Source organism: Bison bison, unplaced genomic scaffold, assembly GCF_000754665.1.
Source record: "Bison bison bison isolate TAMUID 2011002044 unplaced genomic scaffold, Bison_UMD1.0 scf7180017864043, whole genome shotgun sequence".
Taxonomy (NCBI): domain Eukaryota; kingdom Metazoa; phylum Chordata; class Mammalia; order Artiodactyla; family Bovidae; genus Bison; species Bison bison.
In genome coordinates, this window is record NW_011494615.1 from 4,313,086 (window position 1) to 4,330,075 (window position 16,990).

The following is a 16,990-nucleotide window of genomic DNA, read 5'->3' on the forward strand; positions in this document are numbered from 1 at the left end:
ACAGCAGCCCACCAGGCTCCCCCGTCCCTGGGATTCTCCAGGCAAGAACACTGGAGTGGGTTGCCATTTCCTTCTCCAGTGCATGAAAGTGAAAAGTGAAAGTGAAGTCACTCAGTCGTGTCCAAGTCTTAGCGACCCCATGGACTGCAGCCTACCAAGCTTCTCCATCCATGGGATTTTCTAGGCAAGAGTACTGGAGTGGGGTGCCATTGCCTTCTCTGCATTAATAAGCATTCCTAACTAAATCCAATGGTCTTTACCTCTCCACTCAGTCTCTAATAATTACTTCCTTAAGTGAGGTACCTGCTTTCTGCAGGTGCAGAGCTCCTCCCTATAGTCCTGTCTTTTAGTTTCCACCATGTCCTTCATTGATTCTATCGGCAGCTATCCCTCTGGGCTCAGTTTCAAGTCCTCAGGGCTTCTCCCTGACACGTGCTCCATTAGAATGCTGGAGATTAACACCTGGAACACAGTGGATATTCCATCCAAACCCCTCTTTTTTTCTAGGATTTGTACTTTTCTCATTCTCTAAGCTCAAAATAGTCAAAGTCATATTTTATTTTTCTTTGCCGATCTCTGCATATAACCAAATTCTTTCGTTACTTTCTCCACAATGTTTAGGTCCTTTTTCCCCATACATAACCATAATCCCAATCTCTAATAATTGTGAAGATTAATTTCCTTCAGTAGGCTTTCAGAGAGAATTCTTACCTCAAGTTTTCATCTGATTTAATCCATCCCTCACACAACTCTAGAAACTTTTCTTCAAACAATACTTTCAAGGACTCATAAGCAACGCCCTCTTCTTGAATTGTTTCAAATTTACTAATTCTCAAAATGCTGAGGTACTAACTGTCCTCTCTTCCCAACACCCACACAGCCTCAAGGTCTCCCAGCACAGGGTCTGCTCCTCTCACTACTGGCCTGACCTTCCCCCACAGCCGGAGTCTCCAAATGCTGGTCTTAAGATCAAGACAGGTTTTTCTTAGACCTAAAGATCTTTCATCTAAACAACTGTATCTTATCCTGAGACTATGTCCTTCCTAATTGTTATTAAAAAAAAAATTTCTTTCATGAAATAATGACAATAAAAGAACCTAGTTCCTCATTCCCAATGTCCTCACTTGAAAAAAATAAAAGTAGCCCTATGACAAGTCTCTGGTCCCCCATTTCTGGAAGGAAATGAAAGGTAATTTCTCAGTCCATGAAATCCCAAAGTCTGGAAAGCCACTGTCCCCCACGAACCTGCACAGGACAATTCTTTAGTATGGAACAGCTGTGCATCTCCTTAATAGCAATGCAGTCCTTTACTTTCTTTAAAATTCATTTCTTTCAAATAATTTTCTGCTGCTGCTGCTGCTAAGTCGCTTCAGTCGTGTCCAACTCTGTGCGACCCCATAGATGGCAGCCCACTAGGCTCCTCTGTCCCTGGGATTCTCCAGGCAAGAATACTGGAGTAGGTTGCCATTTCCTTCTCCAATGCATGAAAGTGAAAAGTGAAAGTGAAGTCACTCAGTCATGCCCGACTCTTAGCGACCCCATGGACTGGAGCCTACCAGGCTCCTCCGTCCATGGGATTTTCCAGGCAAGAGTACTGGAGTGGGGTGCCATTGCCTTCTCCGAAATAATTTTCTACTTTCTACCATACTAGATACCAGCCCACAAAAACTTCTGTGATTTATATTAATATGACAGTTTTCAGGTTCTGAATGTTTTCATCTCATCTTAAGAAGTCCTTGCATACAATGGAAACAATTTTTAATCATGTCCCCTCCTCCTTCCTCTTGCTACCTTATTCTACCACTAAAAACTTCACAAATAATAGAGACCATGGTTATAAAGGAACTGTCTACTTACATCCTGACTACAGCCTACAGGGTGGCTAGCCAGCTGTCCACCACCACTGTAACAGGGTCCCACCAGCTCTAGAACTGGACCCAGCACCAGGGGTTACTTTCCACTTTCAGAAAGTTCTTCTGATTAGATCCTTGGGGTCACTAACAACAACCCTAATCCTTCTTCCATGTGACACTACTTCCAGACTCTGAAGCCTGATTTCTCTCCCAATAAATCTCCTCTCCACTATCGCCTAACTCAACAAATGATGCTGCAATTCACTGTCACCCAAGCCAAAAGTGTTGGGGTCAATCTTGACTCCTCTCTTTTCCTCTCAATCATCAGCAAACGCTCAAAGTAATAGCAAGTCTGGCCATTTCCCACCACTTCTATCCCTGCCCCCACTCCTACCAGCACTACAGCTGTAAGACCTGTTAAAGGGCTCTCACTTCCATTCTTGATTCCCTATAATGAATTCTTCAGAGAGTAACCAGTGTGTGACCACCCTCTAAAGGCCTCACTCAACCTTCAATCCTTTATGCTGCTTCATTTCCCCTAATAGAACTGTTTACTACCTAACAGTGTGTTGTATATGTATGCATATACGTATGTGTGTCTATGTCTTACCCACTAGAAAACGAGCTTCATTTGGTCAAAGACTTTGTCTTATCCATCCTTATATATTTGGTATCTAGGAAACTGACCTTTGATGTAAAGCTACACTATTTGAACTTTTTAGCACAATATAATGGCTCTGTACCATTACTAAACATAACAACCAATTCAATAATTGTCCTATTGTTGGGCCATTTGGACTGTCTGCAAATTCGGGCAAATCCTGGAATTAACATTTTTATGCAGAAGTTTTATAAGATCTTTCTGATTATTTCCCCAGGTATTCTGATGAGTGGAATGTATCAAATACCTTTAACTTAGAAAAACATTTTGGGTAAAAGTGCCATATTATTTGTCCCTCAACAAAGTGTTAAATGTACCCTCTTTTCTAGTAATAATAGAAAGTGTGACTGAGAAGAAACAAAACCTGAACTCCTACTCAGCCCAAGACTCCACATTTCTAGTTTGACCTCTAAGACATGTCACAGAAGTGTTAATATTCAGAAAACCATGCATAGGGGTCAGGGGCCATGCAGTGGAGAGGCTGGAGGAGGTGCGAGTATAACAGCTGGGCATCTTTTCTTTCTGGTGAACGTTAACTATACTTGTAGAACAAATACACCACAAGAGTTAAAAAAAAAGAATGTATATATTATGCTTTATGATCTAACAGCATAGATATGGAAAAGGATTTTTAAATGTTGGAAGGATTGCAATAGCATATAAAAGTGCATTTAACTAATTTCAGTAATCATAATTGATGATGATAGTATTCAGTTCAGTCATTCAGTCATGTCCGACCTTTGCGACCCCATGGACTGCAGCACGTCAGGCTTCCGTGTCCATCCACAACTTCTGGAGCCTACTCAAACTCATGTCCATCCAGTCGGTGATGCCATCCAATCGTCTCATTCTCTGTCGTCCCCTTCTCCTCCCACCTTCAATCTTTCCCAGCATCAGGGTCTTTACCAATGAGTTGGTTCTTCGCATGAGGTGGCCAAAGTATTGGAGTTTCAGCTTCAGCATCATTCCTTCCAAAAAACACCCAGGACTGATCTTCTTTAGAATGGACTGGCTGGATCTCCTTGCAGTCCTAGGGACTCTCAAGAGTCTTCTCCAACATCACAGTTCAAAAGCATCAATTCTTCGGCACTCAGCCTTCTTCACAGTCCAACTCTCACATCCATACATGACCACTGGAAAAACCATAGCTTTGACTAGACGGACCTTTGTTGGCAAAGTAATGTCTCTGCTTTTGAATATGCTATCTAGGTTGGTCATAACATTTCTTTCAAGGAATAAGCGTCTTTTAATTTCATGGCTGCAGTCACCATCTGCAGTGATTTTGGAGCCCAAAAAATAAAGTCTGACACTGTTTCCACTGGATGCCATGATTTTAGTTTTCTGATTGTTGAGCTTTAAGCCAACTTTTTCACTCTCCTCTTTCACTTTCATCAAGAGGCTCTTTAGTTCTTTGCTTTCTGCCATAAGGGTGGTGTCATCTGCATATTTGAGGTTATTGATATTTCTCCTGGCAATCTTGATTCCAGCTTGTGATTCATCCATGCTGGCATTTCATATGATATACTCTGCATATAAGTTAAATAAGCAGGGTGACAATATACAGCCTTGATGTACTCTTTTCCCAATTTGGAACCAGTCTGTTGCTCCATGTCTAGTAATAACTGTTGCTTCTTGACCTATATACAGATTTCTCAGGAGGCAGGTCAGGAAATCTGGTATTCCCATCTCTTGAAGAATTTTCCACAGTTTGTTGTGATCCACACAGTCAAAGGCTTTGGCGTAGTCAATAAAGCAAAAGCAGATGTTTTTCTGAAATTTCTTTGCTTTTTCGATGATCCAGTGGATGCTGGCAATTTGATGTCTGGTTCCTTTGGCTTTTCTAAATCCAGCTTGAACATCTGGAATTTCATGGTTCACATGCTATTGTTGAACCCTGGCTTGGAGAATTTTGAGCATTACTTTGCTAGCGTGTGAGATAAGTGTAACTGTGTCGTAGTTTGAACACTCTTTGGCATTGGAATGAAAACTGACCTTTTCTAGTCCTGTGGCCACTGCTGAGTTTTCCAGATTTGCTGGCATATTGAGTGCAGTACTTTCACAGCATCATCTTTTAGGATTTGAAATAGCTCAACTGGAATTCCATCCCCTTCACTAGCTTTGTTTGTACTGATGGTTCCTAAGGCCCTCTTGACTTCACGTTCCAGGATGTCTGGCTCTAGGTGAGTGATCACACCATCATGGTTATCTGGGCCATGAAGATCTTTTTCGTATAGTTCTTATACGTATTCTTGCCACCACTTCTTAATACCTTCTACTTCCTTTAGGCCCATATCATTTCTGTCCTTTATTGTGCTCATCTTTGCATGAAATGTTCCCTTGGTATCTCTAATTTTCTTGAAGAGATCTCTAGTCTTTCCCATTCTATTGCCTTCCTCTTTTTCTTTAAACTGATCATGGAGGAAGGCTTTCTTATCTCTCCTTATTATTCTGTGGAACTCTGCATTCAAATGGGTATATCTTTCCTTTTCTCCTTTGCCTTTCACTTCTCTTCTCTTCTCAGCTATTTGCAAGGCCTACTCAGACAACCATTTTGCCTTTTTGCATTTCTTTTTCTTGGGGATGATATTGATCACTGCCTCCTGTACAATGCCACGAACCTCCATCCGTAGATCATCAGGCAGTCTATCAGATCTAAACCTATGAATCTATTTGTCACTTCCACTGTATAACTGCAAGGGATTTGATTTAGGTCATACCTGAATGGTCTAGTGGTTTTCTCTACTTTCTTTAATTTAAGTCTGAATTTCACAATAAGGGGTTCATGATGTTATTTCAAGTCTACGAGGTTTATAATGTTGGGATTATGGCCAATGAGCAATTTTGGATCTTCTCAATTATCATCAGGTTCTTCCACAAATTAAGTGTAAGGAAAAGAGAGGGATGAAGAAGACAAGTAGACTTAAAGAGACTTAAAAGATACATCAAAAAGTTTTTTACATAGGCAAGACTATAACATCTCAAGGTATGCACTTAGGTGATAAAACCTTAAAAGAAATACAAGGAAATACATTTAAGTTAGCATGGCAGTTACTTTTGGAGAAAGAGAAGATGCTGTGAATGGGCTGGGAAGCACAGAGGAGCTTTTGGATGGCCAGCAACATTCTTGACCTTGGTGATGGCTACACAGTGGTCACTACATATGTGGAAGCTATATTTTTGTCATGAAATTCTACATCTATTATAGTTTATGATTAAAAGATGGTAAAATGATTATGATAAATGACATAGCAGAGACTTAAAATGCTGTTCGCTAACCAATTTAAGCCAATATTTTCAAATCTTCTTAAGGTAGGACCAGAAACAGAAATTAGCAAAGCATGACTCCAAATGATAAATATTTGCCTGGATATGATAGTTTATTGTAAAAATTACACCCTTCCCCCCAAATTACAAGAAACATAATTCTTGTTTTACTTCACCAAAAAGGTAAAAAGGTTGCTGATTAGGAAAAAACAAGAAGAAGCCTGAACTACCTAAGAGACAGGTTAGCCTTAGAAGTTGTCACTGACTGTCTATGCAGGCAAATTATACTCTATTGTTAAATAAGCCATTCTTAAGTCATTACAGGAACATCTTGGAGATATAATGGATTCATTTCAGACCAACACAATAAAATAAGTATTGCAATAAAACAATACTTTTGGTTTCCCAGAGCATGTAAAAGTCATGTTTACACTATTTACACTAAAGAACTATTTAGTGTGCAACAGCATTAAAAAAGCACATACCTTAATTCAAAAAATATTTTATTACTAAAAGATACCATCATCTGATAACACAGGGTTGCCACAAACCTTCAATCTGTAATGCAAGATCTCTGAAGCACAGTAAAGTACAATAAAATAAGGTCTGCCTGTAATTTCACCAACATGTATCTTAGGGAAACCACACAAATAAAAACTAAAAGAACTGACCCCTGGTCTTGTAGGCTGATCTGGCTAGTTTTCACTATAATGGGGTACATATGAAACTATCCCAAAACATAAAACAGTCCTGATAAATATGAGAAATTTAGTCACTATTCTCAAAGTACTATTCTCAACTTACCTCTCTTAACTCTCCAATCCTCCGAAGTGCTTTATCCTGACTCTGACTTAATATACCCTTTAATTTAAAAGGAAAAAAAAAAAAGCTGGTTCAAACAATCACATGACATATCAATGACAATCAAGTTAAAAAGATCACAAATCACTGAATTTTATTTCCAACATCCTTTACTTCTGCAACTATGCAATCACAACTCTCTCCTGCCACTTAGTGGTAGATTTATGTACATCTAGAAACAAAAAACCAGACAAATCAAAGAAACACAAGCAAGGTACTCACAGAACTTAAGAATAAGATGACCTTTTGAGAATGAGTTTATGGATTATTAATAATACAATGCATTAAATCAGAACTATTCCCCCACTTCTATAGACCACATGTTTAAAAAATTATCAAATTAAATACTTTATGTGTAATAATCTAATTTTCACACTTGTTATGGACAATTAGAATAGTGAAATCAGCAACAAATAACTGATGTTACTATTCTCAACTGGTTACATTCCAAACCAAAGTCATATAATTTAATGTTGTACTCAAAGCAGACTATTATTAATGGTAAATTAAATATTTTAAAATAATATACATGGGGAGATAAAGTTTACCAAAACTCACTTTACAAGTAATTTTTTGGTTATACAATTAATGTCTCTAAATGGGACAAGACATTAAACTGTTTTAAATAACTTCCACAGTAAGAACGAAGACTATCTGCATTTTATAAATAACAGCACCATCTGAACTGGAGTGCTACTTCCCCTTAGCTCTGACATGTGAATTATCACCTGGGACGCCGGCTGGGAGATTTCTGGCCATGAACAGGATGACAGAACAGGGCAGAAGTCAGTCACCAGGAGAACTATCATCACTCCTACTCTCTACACACTTAACCAAGGGCTTTATAAGCAACAACCTCAGGAAACAGAAGAGAGGATGCTTATTTTTGGACCCTGATATAAAGATAAGAAACAGATGTCTTCAGGTATTTGAAAGTGAAGTCGCTCAGTCGTGTCCCACTGACTCTTTGTGATTCCCTGGACTGTAGCCTACCAGGCTCCTCCGTCCATGGGATTTTCCAGGCAAGAGTACTGGAGTGGGGTGCCATCTCCTTCAAGTTGTATATTTATCTACCAGTAAAACAAACATGCAGCCTACAGACTGACCCACCAGGAAACATACTTGAGAGAGGCAAGCAAGTTAAATCCAAACTTCTTATATACTGCATACTTGAGGAAGCCCATCCCTACCAGAGGCAAAAACATTTGAGACTTCTCTCATTCTCTGCATCAAAATTCCTAATAGTAAAACAGGTTAAATACTTTGGTCATATGAAAAAATATTAAAAGCCAGGGTCTTATTACAATATCCTTTCTAATTTTAAAATTACATATGAATCAATATAAATAGCCAATAAATCACTTACTTGTAGCTTTTTCTTCTCTCTATGAAGAGTCTGATAAGCTGTAACAAGCTAAAATAAAGAAAAAGTCACTAATAACATCAGTCATTCCTACATAAATGCAGTTAATTGTTCTAAGCTCTGCTAAAACATCTCATTATGAAAGTCAAAAAATAAGTCAAAGGAACCCTTTAATAGATAATTCAAGCTAATCAGATGCATATGCAGTTGAAACTAAATAATATAGATAATATATTTTTAAAAAATAAAGTGTAACTTGACCATAAAAATACTAAATTACATTTGATTTCACCTAGACACATACCTCACATACCTAATTCACAGAATGGGATTTCACCTAGACACATAAAATAGGATTTCACCTAAACACACACCTCACATATCTAATTCATAAAATGGGATTAGAGCCCATCGCCTAAAGACTACTCAAACTGTGGTCACAGGTCAGTCTCACAAACAAAAGCATCACCTGGAGCCTGCTATTAATAGAAATAGAAGTTCTTAGGCCCCACCTCACACCAACTGAATGAGAAGCAGAGGGAGGGTGGAGAAAGAGCAATGTGAGAATCAGAAGGCTACAGGCAACAATCTGCTCCAAAATTTTACTAAGAGTCCTGGCCAAAGGGCCTCAGCACCGGTGAAGGTCTTTAACTAGATACTGCCACACACTACTCACCACCAGGATCCAGCAGAGCTAGGGAATCAACAGTTCAGCCAACGATAGGCGTAAAGACCAGGCCGTAACATGAATTAGAGAACATGAGGAGGAAATTTTCACACTAGCAAAAAAAAATCATGCCCTTACCTCACAACATTTCCCTTTGTAGCCATTCAACCTTCGTTCCATCCTCCGCAACCACTGGATCAACTGCTCTTTGCTGAGACTGTCTAAATTCCCAAGTGAGTCTTCAGTCTCACTCTCCATATCAGAGGGTGGATCAAAGAAGGCAGCAGAAGAGTCCAGGTCGAACCGATTCAGGGATTCTCTAGAAGACGTGCGTACCAAAGATTCTTTAGAGGAAGATCGGACTAGAGATTCCTTTACTGGACTCCGAAACAAAGACTCCACAGACGGCACCCGGAGTTGGAGCTTCTGTGCAAAAGACTGCGTGTCACTTGACTACAACCAAAACACAACAGAACATGGGAGTTAAAATACACATTTAGACTTCTATTATTCCCTAATCACCAGCAAGAATCTGTTAAAAGCTCTAGCACATTTAACTTCATTCCTGACATTTTACACAATACATTGTTTGCTGAAAAACAAGAGACGCCCGGTTATTTCTGAAAAGGCTCTGGACCTTGAGTCTGAGGACTGGGTTATAGGTCCCAGGTCTGTCACTGAGCAGTGGAATGACCTTCATTGAGTCACTTCCCTTCGGTTTGCCCATTTGTAAAAAAGAAGGAAGCCATGCTTTCCCAGCAGACCTCACCTGTGCGCTGTGAGATTCATCCACTAAACTAAGATCCTTGGAGGCAGGGGCCAACAATACCACAGTGTACACCCAGGACGGCAAATGGGGATATGTACTGTGAAGTGTTAAGTGTGTGGCTGAATCGAGTCTGCCTGGCGGCGCAGTCCTTAACACTCTTCCCAGGCAGAGGATAAGTAACGCAGAGTGAACCCATTTTGCTCAGTAAGAGAACAAAAAGCAGAGCTGACTGGTGACATTCAGCTCTGCTCTACTTACCACTGTCTTCGGGGATAAACGTAACCGTTACAAAATCATGAAGGGCAGTCCGAGTCTGAGCTCAAGCCCCTCTGCGTGGATCAGTAAGCCTCATGTCAGAAACAATCATCAGCAAGAGCTGTTCTCTTAATTAGCATATTAATGATAATGCATTATTTTGTAAAACAGCCATGGAAAATACTATAATTCAATAACTTGCATTATTTAAAGCAGCATTGTTTTGTTCACATGACAGTAGTCAGTACTTTAGGTGTTTCCTAGAAACTCATTCTCATTAGTGCAACAGGGTCACTGCAAGATCTCAAAGATGCTAGGAACGAAATGCTCAGAGGAGACTGAGGCCATGTGCAGGCAAAGATTACAAGACAACAGAAACAGTCTCTTTAATACACACACACAAAAAAATCAGACCAGGAATACTTTATAGATTTTAGAGATTTAATAATAGTAGTTGGCAGGGTGTGAGTTAGTAGGGGCTCACCCTCTTCATCAGCACAGAGATTTACCACAGATTAGTAACAGTAAAAACTGAAAACAACCCAAATATTCACCACTGGAGGATATATCAACTATGGTGTATGTACGAAGGTTCAAGACATACTATTATTAAACGGGAAAACTCAGGTTATAAAATGACACATACACTGTGAGGTCGTTTTGATTAAAGTAGTTACGTATAGTTTTGAATCGGTATGTATGTGTCCACAAACACCTTGAGAACCAGGCTGTTAAAGGACCAACACAAAAAGTTAACAGACAGTGGGTCTGAGTGGTTAGATTTTAGGTGATTTTTACTTTCATTTTTCTATTTTCGTGTACTTTGCAATTTATTCTTTCCTAATGTGCAAGTTTTACCTCTCTTCTGGGACAGGGTGGAGAAAGTCTTAAGGGAGAGGCGGGACCCTCATGCTCAAAACCCTGAAGACCCACTTTACGCCTACTCCATTACCAGCCACTTCTGACCCACACAAAAAGTGCTTTTCAGCTCCTACAGACAATCTCCTTGTAAACTGCCTAGGGCAAACAAGTGAGAAATCTGACTAGCACTAGAAATAACTGTTATTTTAGGTGAGCCAGGACTAATGAACAATGTCAAGGACATTATGTGCAGAAGCTCGTAAGCTGGGTAACTGTCACATCTACTCTGCTTGGCAGGAAGGTGACTGAGTGTCACGATTTAGCCTGTTGGGCTGCCGAGCAAAGCTGCCTAAGTTTAAATCCTGGTTCCACCACAATCAATGTTCAAGACATGAGTCAAGTTACTTAACCTCATGAGTTTTGTTTCCACCTCTCTAAAATAGGGATGATAAAAATAATAATGATGGTAATAGTAATACTACCTACCTCATAAGGATGCCACAAAGACCGAATTTGTTAACATGTACACGCAAATTGCTTATAATGTAGCAAATATGCAATAAACATTGGTTATCAGTATTAGAGAAAGAAGACTAAAAGACAAACTTTACTTAAGAACCATACTCAAGCTTATGTGGCAGACTCTTCTGGCTCTACGATGCAGTAGCTTAGAGCACAGGCTCTGCAGCCAGACTTCATAGGTTCAAGTCTTCCTTCCACCACTGACCAGCAATATGACCTTAGGCAAGTTACACTGCCCCTCTATGCCTCTGTTTCTTCATAAGTAAACTGGGGAAAACAGCACTCACCTCCCAGGGTGCCCATGAGGAGTACTACACGAGGACATGTGAAGCACTTCACGCCAAGACTGGCTTGAGCTGTCATCACCAGATATCCAACACTATCTATCAAGAGATATCTAATCCTCCCTTCTTCCTTTCCACCAGACACCAGTTTCGTTCAGGCTAACAATACAGCCAGGTTAAACATTCACCTTCTCAAATATGAACTAAAACCACAATGACACACTACCACATATCCACTGGAACGGCTAAAATACAACTATGGAAAACTCCAAGTATTGGTGAGGATATAAAGCCATCCATTTTGGAAAACTACTAGCATTTATTAACATTAAAACTAAACACATATGTACTCTGTGGACCAGCAGTTTGATCTGCTGGAGAAGGGATAGGCTAGCCACTCCAGTATTCTTGGGCTTCCCTTGTGGCTCAGCTAGGAAAGAATCCGCCTGCAATGCAGGCGACCCTGGTTTGATTCCTGGGTTGGGAAGATCCCCTAGAGAAGGGAAAGGCTACCCACTCGAGGATTCTGGCCTGGAGAATTCCATGGACTGTATAGTCCACAGGGGTCACAAAGAGTCCGACATGACTGAGCAACTTTCACTTCACTGTATATCCAGTACAAATGTATAATTATGTTCAACAAAAGACATGCACTAGAATCTTACAGCAGCACTGTTCAAAACAGTGCCAAACCTGAAACTACTGTTGATGCTCATCAATAACAGACAGGAAAAATCAACTGTTGTCTGATCATCAACGGAATACTAGACAGCAACACGGAGAAGGCAATGGCACCCCACTCCAGCACTCCTGCCTGGAAAATCCCATGGACGGAGGAGCCTGGTGGGCCGCAGTCCATGGGGTCGCTAAGAGTCAGACACGACTGAGTAACTTCACTTTCACTTTTCACTTTCATGCACTGGAGAAGGAAATGGCAACCCACTCCAGTGTTCTTGCCTGGAGAATCCCAGGGACGGGGAAGCCTCGTGGGCTGCCATCTATGGGGTCACACAGAGTCAGACACGACTGAAGTGACTTAGCAGCAGCAGCAGCAGCAGCAGCAGATAGCAACAAGAATGAAAGATTAATAGCCACAAACAAGAATATACATGAATCTAACACTAACAGTATTAAACAAAAGAAGCCAGACACAAAAGAATATCCACTTCTGATTCTATTTACATAAACTCAGAAACAGGCAAAATTAATCTATAGTGTTAGAAGCCACAACAGTAGTTACCCCCACCCCCAGTGTGAGAGGAGAACAGAAAGGAACACAACAGTTTCTGGGAAGCTGGTAATTTCTGTTTCTTGATTTTGGGTGCTGGTTAGAAAGCTGTGTTTAGTTTGTGAAAATTCAGAAAACTGTATATGGAATACATGATACTTTTCTGTATGTAGATATTATAGTGTAATACATTACATTTCAATTAAAGGATTTTTAAAATTAGCTCTGGGCTTCCCTGCTGGTTCAGTGATAAAGAATCCACCTGCCAATGCAGGAGACACTGGTTCGTTCCCTGATCCAGGAGGATCCACATGCCTCCGAGCAACTAAGCTGCGCCCCTATGAAGCCTGTGCTCTGGAGTCCGGGAGCTGCAACTGCTGAGCTTGGCTGCCCTGGAGCCTGTGCTGTGCAACAGGAGAAGGCACGGCGATGAGGCCGCACACCACAACTAGAGGGCGCTGTGCAACAGGAGAAGGCGGGGCGATAAGAAGCCGCACACCACAACTACAGGGCACTGTGCAACAGGAGAAGGCAGGGCAATGAGAGGCCGCACACCACAACTAGAGGGCGCTGTGCAACAGAAGGCGGGGCGATGAGAAGCCGCACACCACAACTAGAGGGCGCTGTGCAACAGAAGGCGGGGCAATGAGAAGCCGCACACCACAACTAGAGGGCAGCCCCGCTCACCGCAACTGGAGCAAAGCCCACACAGCAACAAAGACCCAGCACAGCTACAAATAAAAGAACTAATAAAATTATTAAAAATATAAATGTAAAATAATAATAAAATTAGCTTTTCCCAGACTCTGGTTCAGCCACGAGTGGGCTGTGTGCCAAAGCTCAGCCAATAATGGATACTACTGAGTGGGACTCTAAAGGATGGGACCTTCCTCAGTTTTCTGGCAGTCCAGTGGTTAGGACTCCACACTTTCACTGTGGGGGCCTGGGTTCAGTTCCTGGTCAGAGAATTAAGAGCCCACAAGCCACACAGTGCAGCCAAAAACCACGATGGAACCTTCTAGAAGAAATATTATTTTCCTGATAAGGAATGTGTCTTTTGTCCTATTGAGAATGGAGATGTATTTCCTGGAGGCCAAACTTGGAACTGTGAGGATGAAAGGCAGTGATGAGAATGAGAGGAAAAACGGAGGGCAGGACAGGAAGCCAAAGGGAAAGGGTCTCTAACAACTGTCTCCAGCGCTTCTGCTACATGAGAAACTCAGCTCCCGCGGGCTCCAACCACTGCCAGGCTTCTGGCACCAAAGACATTCCCTGATTTGTAACTCACTGTTTAAAAAGCTGATGGGAATTAGAGGAGAAATGTATAAGGAAGAATAAATGAACACAGAGTTACTTTTTAACGCCTTTCTGTCTCACCCGCTTGACCCTGTTTTCACTCCTCCTTCCTATTTCCCCAACAGTGTTATTGTTCAGACTTTTATCCTCTGCCAGCTGGATATCTGTAGCAGCCTTCTGTTCTCCTGCCTCAGATCTCTTACCCACCGGTCTGCCGCTGTGTCACACAGTCACTAGGATTTTTAGGATTTCTTCCTAAAATATAATTTGGTTCATTTCATTCCAGTTCTTAATTTGAACTCTCACTTAATAGAAGGATCAAAATCCTTCACTTATGTTCAAGATTCCCAGTTCCCAAGACCCATTTCTTTGTAAAATCACCCCTCCACGTAACAGAAACTTAAGTTCTACTAGGGAACTTCCTGTTTCCTGAGCAAATGCGTTGTCTGTGTGCCTCTGTGCTATCGCCCAAAGTTTCCATGCATATGGAAACCCAGACATCCTTCAAAAGTGAGTTCAAATTTCTAGGATTTCTCCCATCAGAAACTGCCTTTCTTAATCGCTAAGCACTTTACCAGGACCACTCCTGGAGCACATACTGCCTTCTGACTCAACATTACTTACTCGCTGATATAACAACTAACTGTTTATGCCTTAAAACAACTACAGAGATAACACAGCACAGTGGTTAAGAACAGACTTCCTGATTTGAATTCCAGCTTTACTACTTACTAACTTTAAGACCTCTGTTTCAATTTCCTCATTTATTTAAAAAAAAAAAAAAATTAGTAGATTGTTATGAGGATTAAATGGCGAAAAACACTTAAAATAATGTCTCGTATAGGAAGCACTAAATATGTTTTCCTACATTGTATCCACTGCACACACACCCTCACCCCAAACTTTATACTCTTTTAGGACAGGATCCATATTCTCTATTTCTGTAGTCTTGCCTCAGTGCTTTCCACAGGAGGTGCTTAGGACACATTTGTTCAGCTGAACCCTAACCTAGCAATATGATAATGATGATCTAATGGGAAAACTTGAAATACTCAATGATTGATCAAAATGATACATATCATTTTTTTATATAGTATATCTTATTCTAGAAATCATGGGAAAGCATTAATACGACACCAGTAACACTCTACAATAACGTTCATAAGCTTTATTCATAATAGAAAACTTCAAGCAGCCCAGGTGTCCATCAATAGGTGATTATCTACAGAATATTCATATAGAAAAACTACACAACAACAGGTAGGAACAAACTACTGATAAGTACAGCAAGGATGAGATTCCAAAAATACTGTGCTGAGTGAAAGAAGCCTTCCACAGAACAGTGCACTCTATGAGGCCACTTACATGAAAATCTAAAATAAGCAAAACTAATCTGTTGCATGGTGGAAAAAAATTAAACCAGGTTGCCTCTGAGAGGAGCACCACAAGGGAACTTTCTGGGGTGATGATAATCTTCCATAACCTGTGGCTGGGTTTGGCACATACAACTGTCAAAACTCAGTCAGTGCACATGTGAGGCTTGTACATTTCATTTTATGTAAAATTCACTTCAAAAAAGAAATTATAAACACTGATCTCTAGATAACGATATGCATACTAAAACATTAGTACTGTGGCCTACAACTTTGAAAGGCATCAAAAAAATAAAATAGATTAAGGTACAAATAGAGGAATGAATATATGGACAGAAAAAAGAGTATGGTAATGAATGCATCAGTGACAGAACTGACGCGTTAGGTACACATATGTTCACTTTATAAAGTTCTTTCAACTTTTCTGTATGTTGGAAATGTTTCATAACTATTGAAAATAAAATTAAAAGCAGTCTTTCACTTCTAGCAGTATTCAAAAACAGCAACGAAAATTTCAAAATTTAATTTTACTACTATAATTTCTTTTTAAAAAAATTCATGATTTTCAAAACCAGACTTTTTCCCACAACCTAAAAAAAAATAACAGCATAGGAGAATGGCCATTTAAATTCCTATGTTTTGCTCTATTGAATTTAGTGAAACTCAGTTGTTATTTTTTGTTGTTTTTGCTGAAGTTTAGAACATACAATGATATGTTCATTTCAGGCATGAAACATACTGATTAGATATTTTTACAGATTATGCACCAAAGTTATTACAATATTACTGACTCTATTTCCAGTGCAGTACATTACACATCCCTATGACTTATTTATTTTATAGCTGGAAGTCTGTAGCTCTCTATCCCTTCGCCCATTTCGCCGTGCCACCACCCTCCTCGCCTCTGGCAACCACTACTCTGCTCTCCATATCTCATTTTAACAACATATAAATTTAAATGAGGCAATGCATGGCAAAAAAAAGAAAAAATTATAGCTGGGGAGACTGATGTTTTTGTCAATCTATGATAATTCCACTATCAATAACTAATCACTAGTCTCTGGGCAAGTAATTTAAGGTTTCATGCCTAATATCTTATCTACACAATAAGAGAGTAATACTAGATCCTATAGTTATCCTAAACTGCCAAAACACTAAAACTATAATCAAACTATTTCACAGCTTCTCAGATAAGGATGAATGCTCATATATACTTGTTTTACAAACTATATTTTTCTCTATTACATGGTGGCATACACTGATTATTTTCAAATGTCTGAGTTTTTTTTAAGTCTGTCTAAGGTAAAATGTCCGGAGAAGGCAATGGCATCCCACTCCAGTACTTTTGCCTGGCAAATCCCATGGACAGAGGAGCCTGGTGGGCTGCAGTCCATGGGGTTGCTAGAGTCGGACACGACTGAGCGACTTCACTTTCACTTTTTACTTTCATACATTGGAGAAGGAAATGGCAACCCACTCCAGTGTTCTTGCCTGGAGAATCCCAAGGACAGGGGAGCCTGGTAGGCTGCTGTCTATGGGGTCGCACAGAGTCGGACATGACTGAAGCGACTTAGCAGCAGCAGCAGCAAGGTAAAATGTCAACCTATGAATGAAGAGTCATTTTGATTAGCTGAATGTTATGTACTGATTACCTGAATTTTGTGTACCAAATTAAACTGAAGAGTTAACTACTGTTAAGTATAACAGACATTTTTTTGAAAAGGGTATACTAC

General features: G+C 40.2%; 1 protein-coding gene across 6 annotated transcripts in view; it reads right to left on the reverse strand.

Annotated features, from left to right (window-relative positions):
- The window catches only part of GOLGA4 (golgin A4), a 110,631-nt gene that overhangs the window by 60,293 nt on the left and 33,348 nt on the right, over window positions 1–16,990 (reverse strand). For all 6 annotated transcript variants that reach the window (XM_010835518.1, XM_010835520.1, XM_010835519.1 and 3 more), the window contains 3 exons: window positions 8,808–9,122; window positions 8,006–8,053; window positions 6,583–6,639 (listed from right to left, as the gene is read on the reverse strand). In XM_010835518.1, coding sequence (XP_010833820.1) covers window positions 6,583–6,639; window positions 8,006–8,053; window positions 8,808–9,122 — 420 coding nt within the window. The remainder of the gene's footprint in view (window positions 1–6,582; window positions 6,640–8,005; window positions 8,054–8,807; window positions 9,123–16,990) is intronic.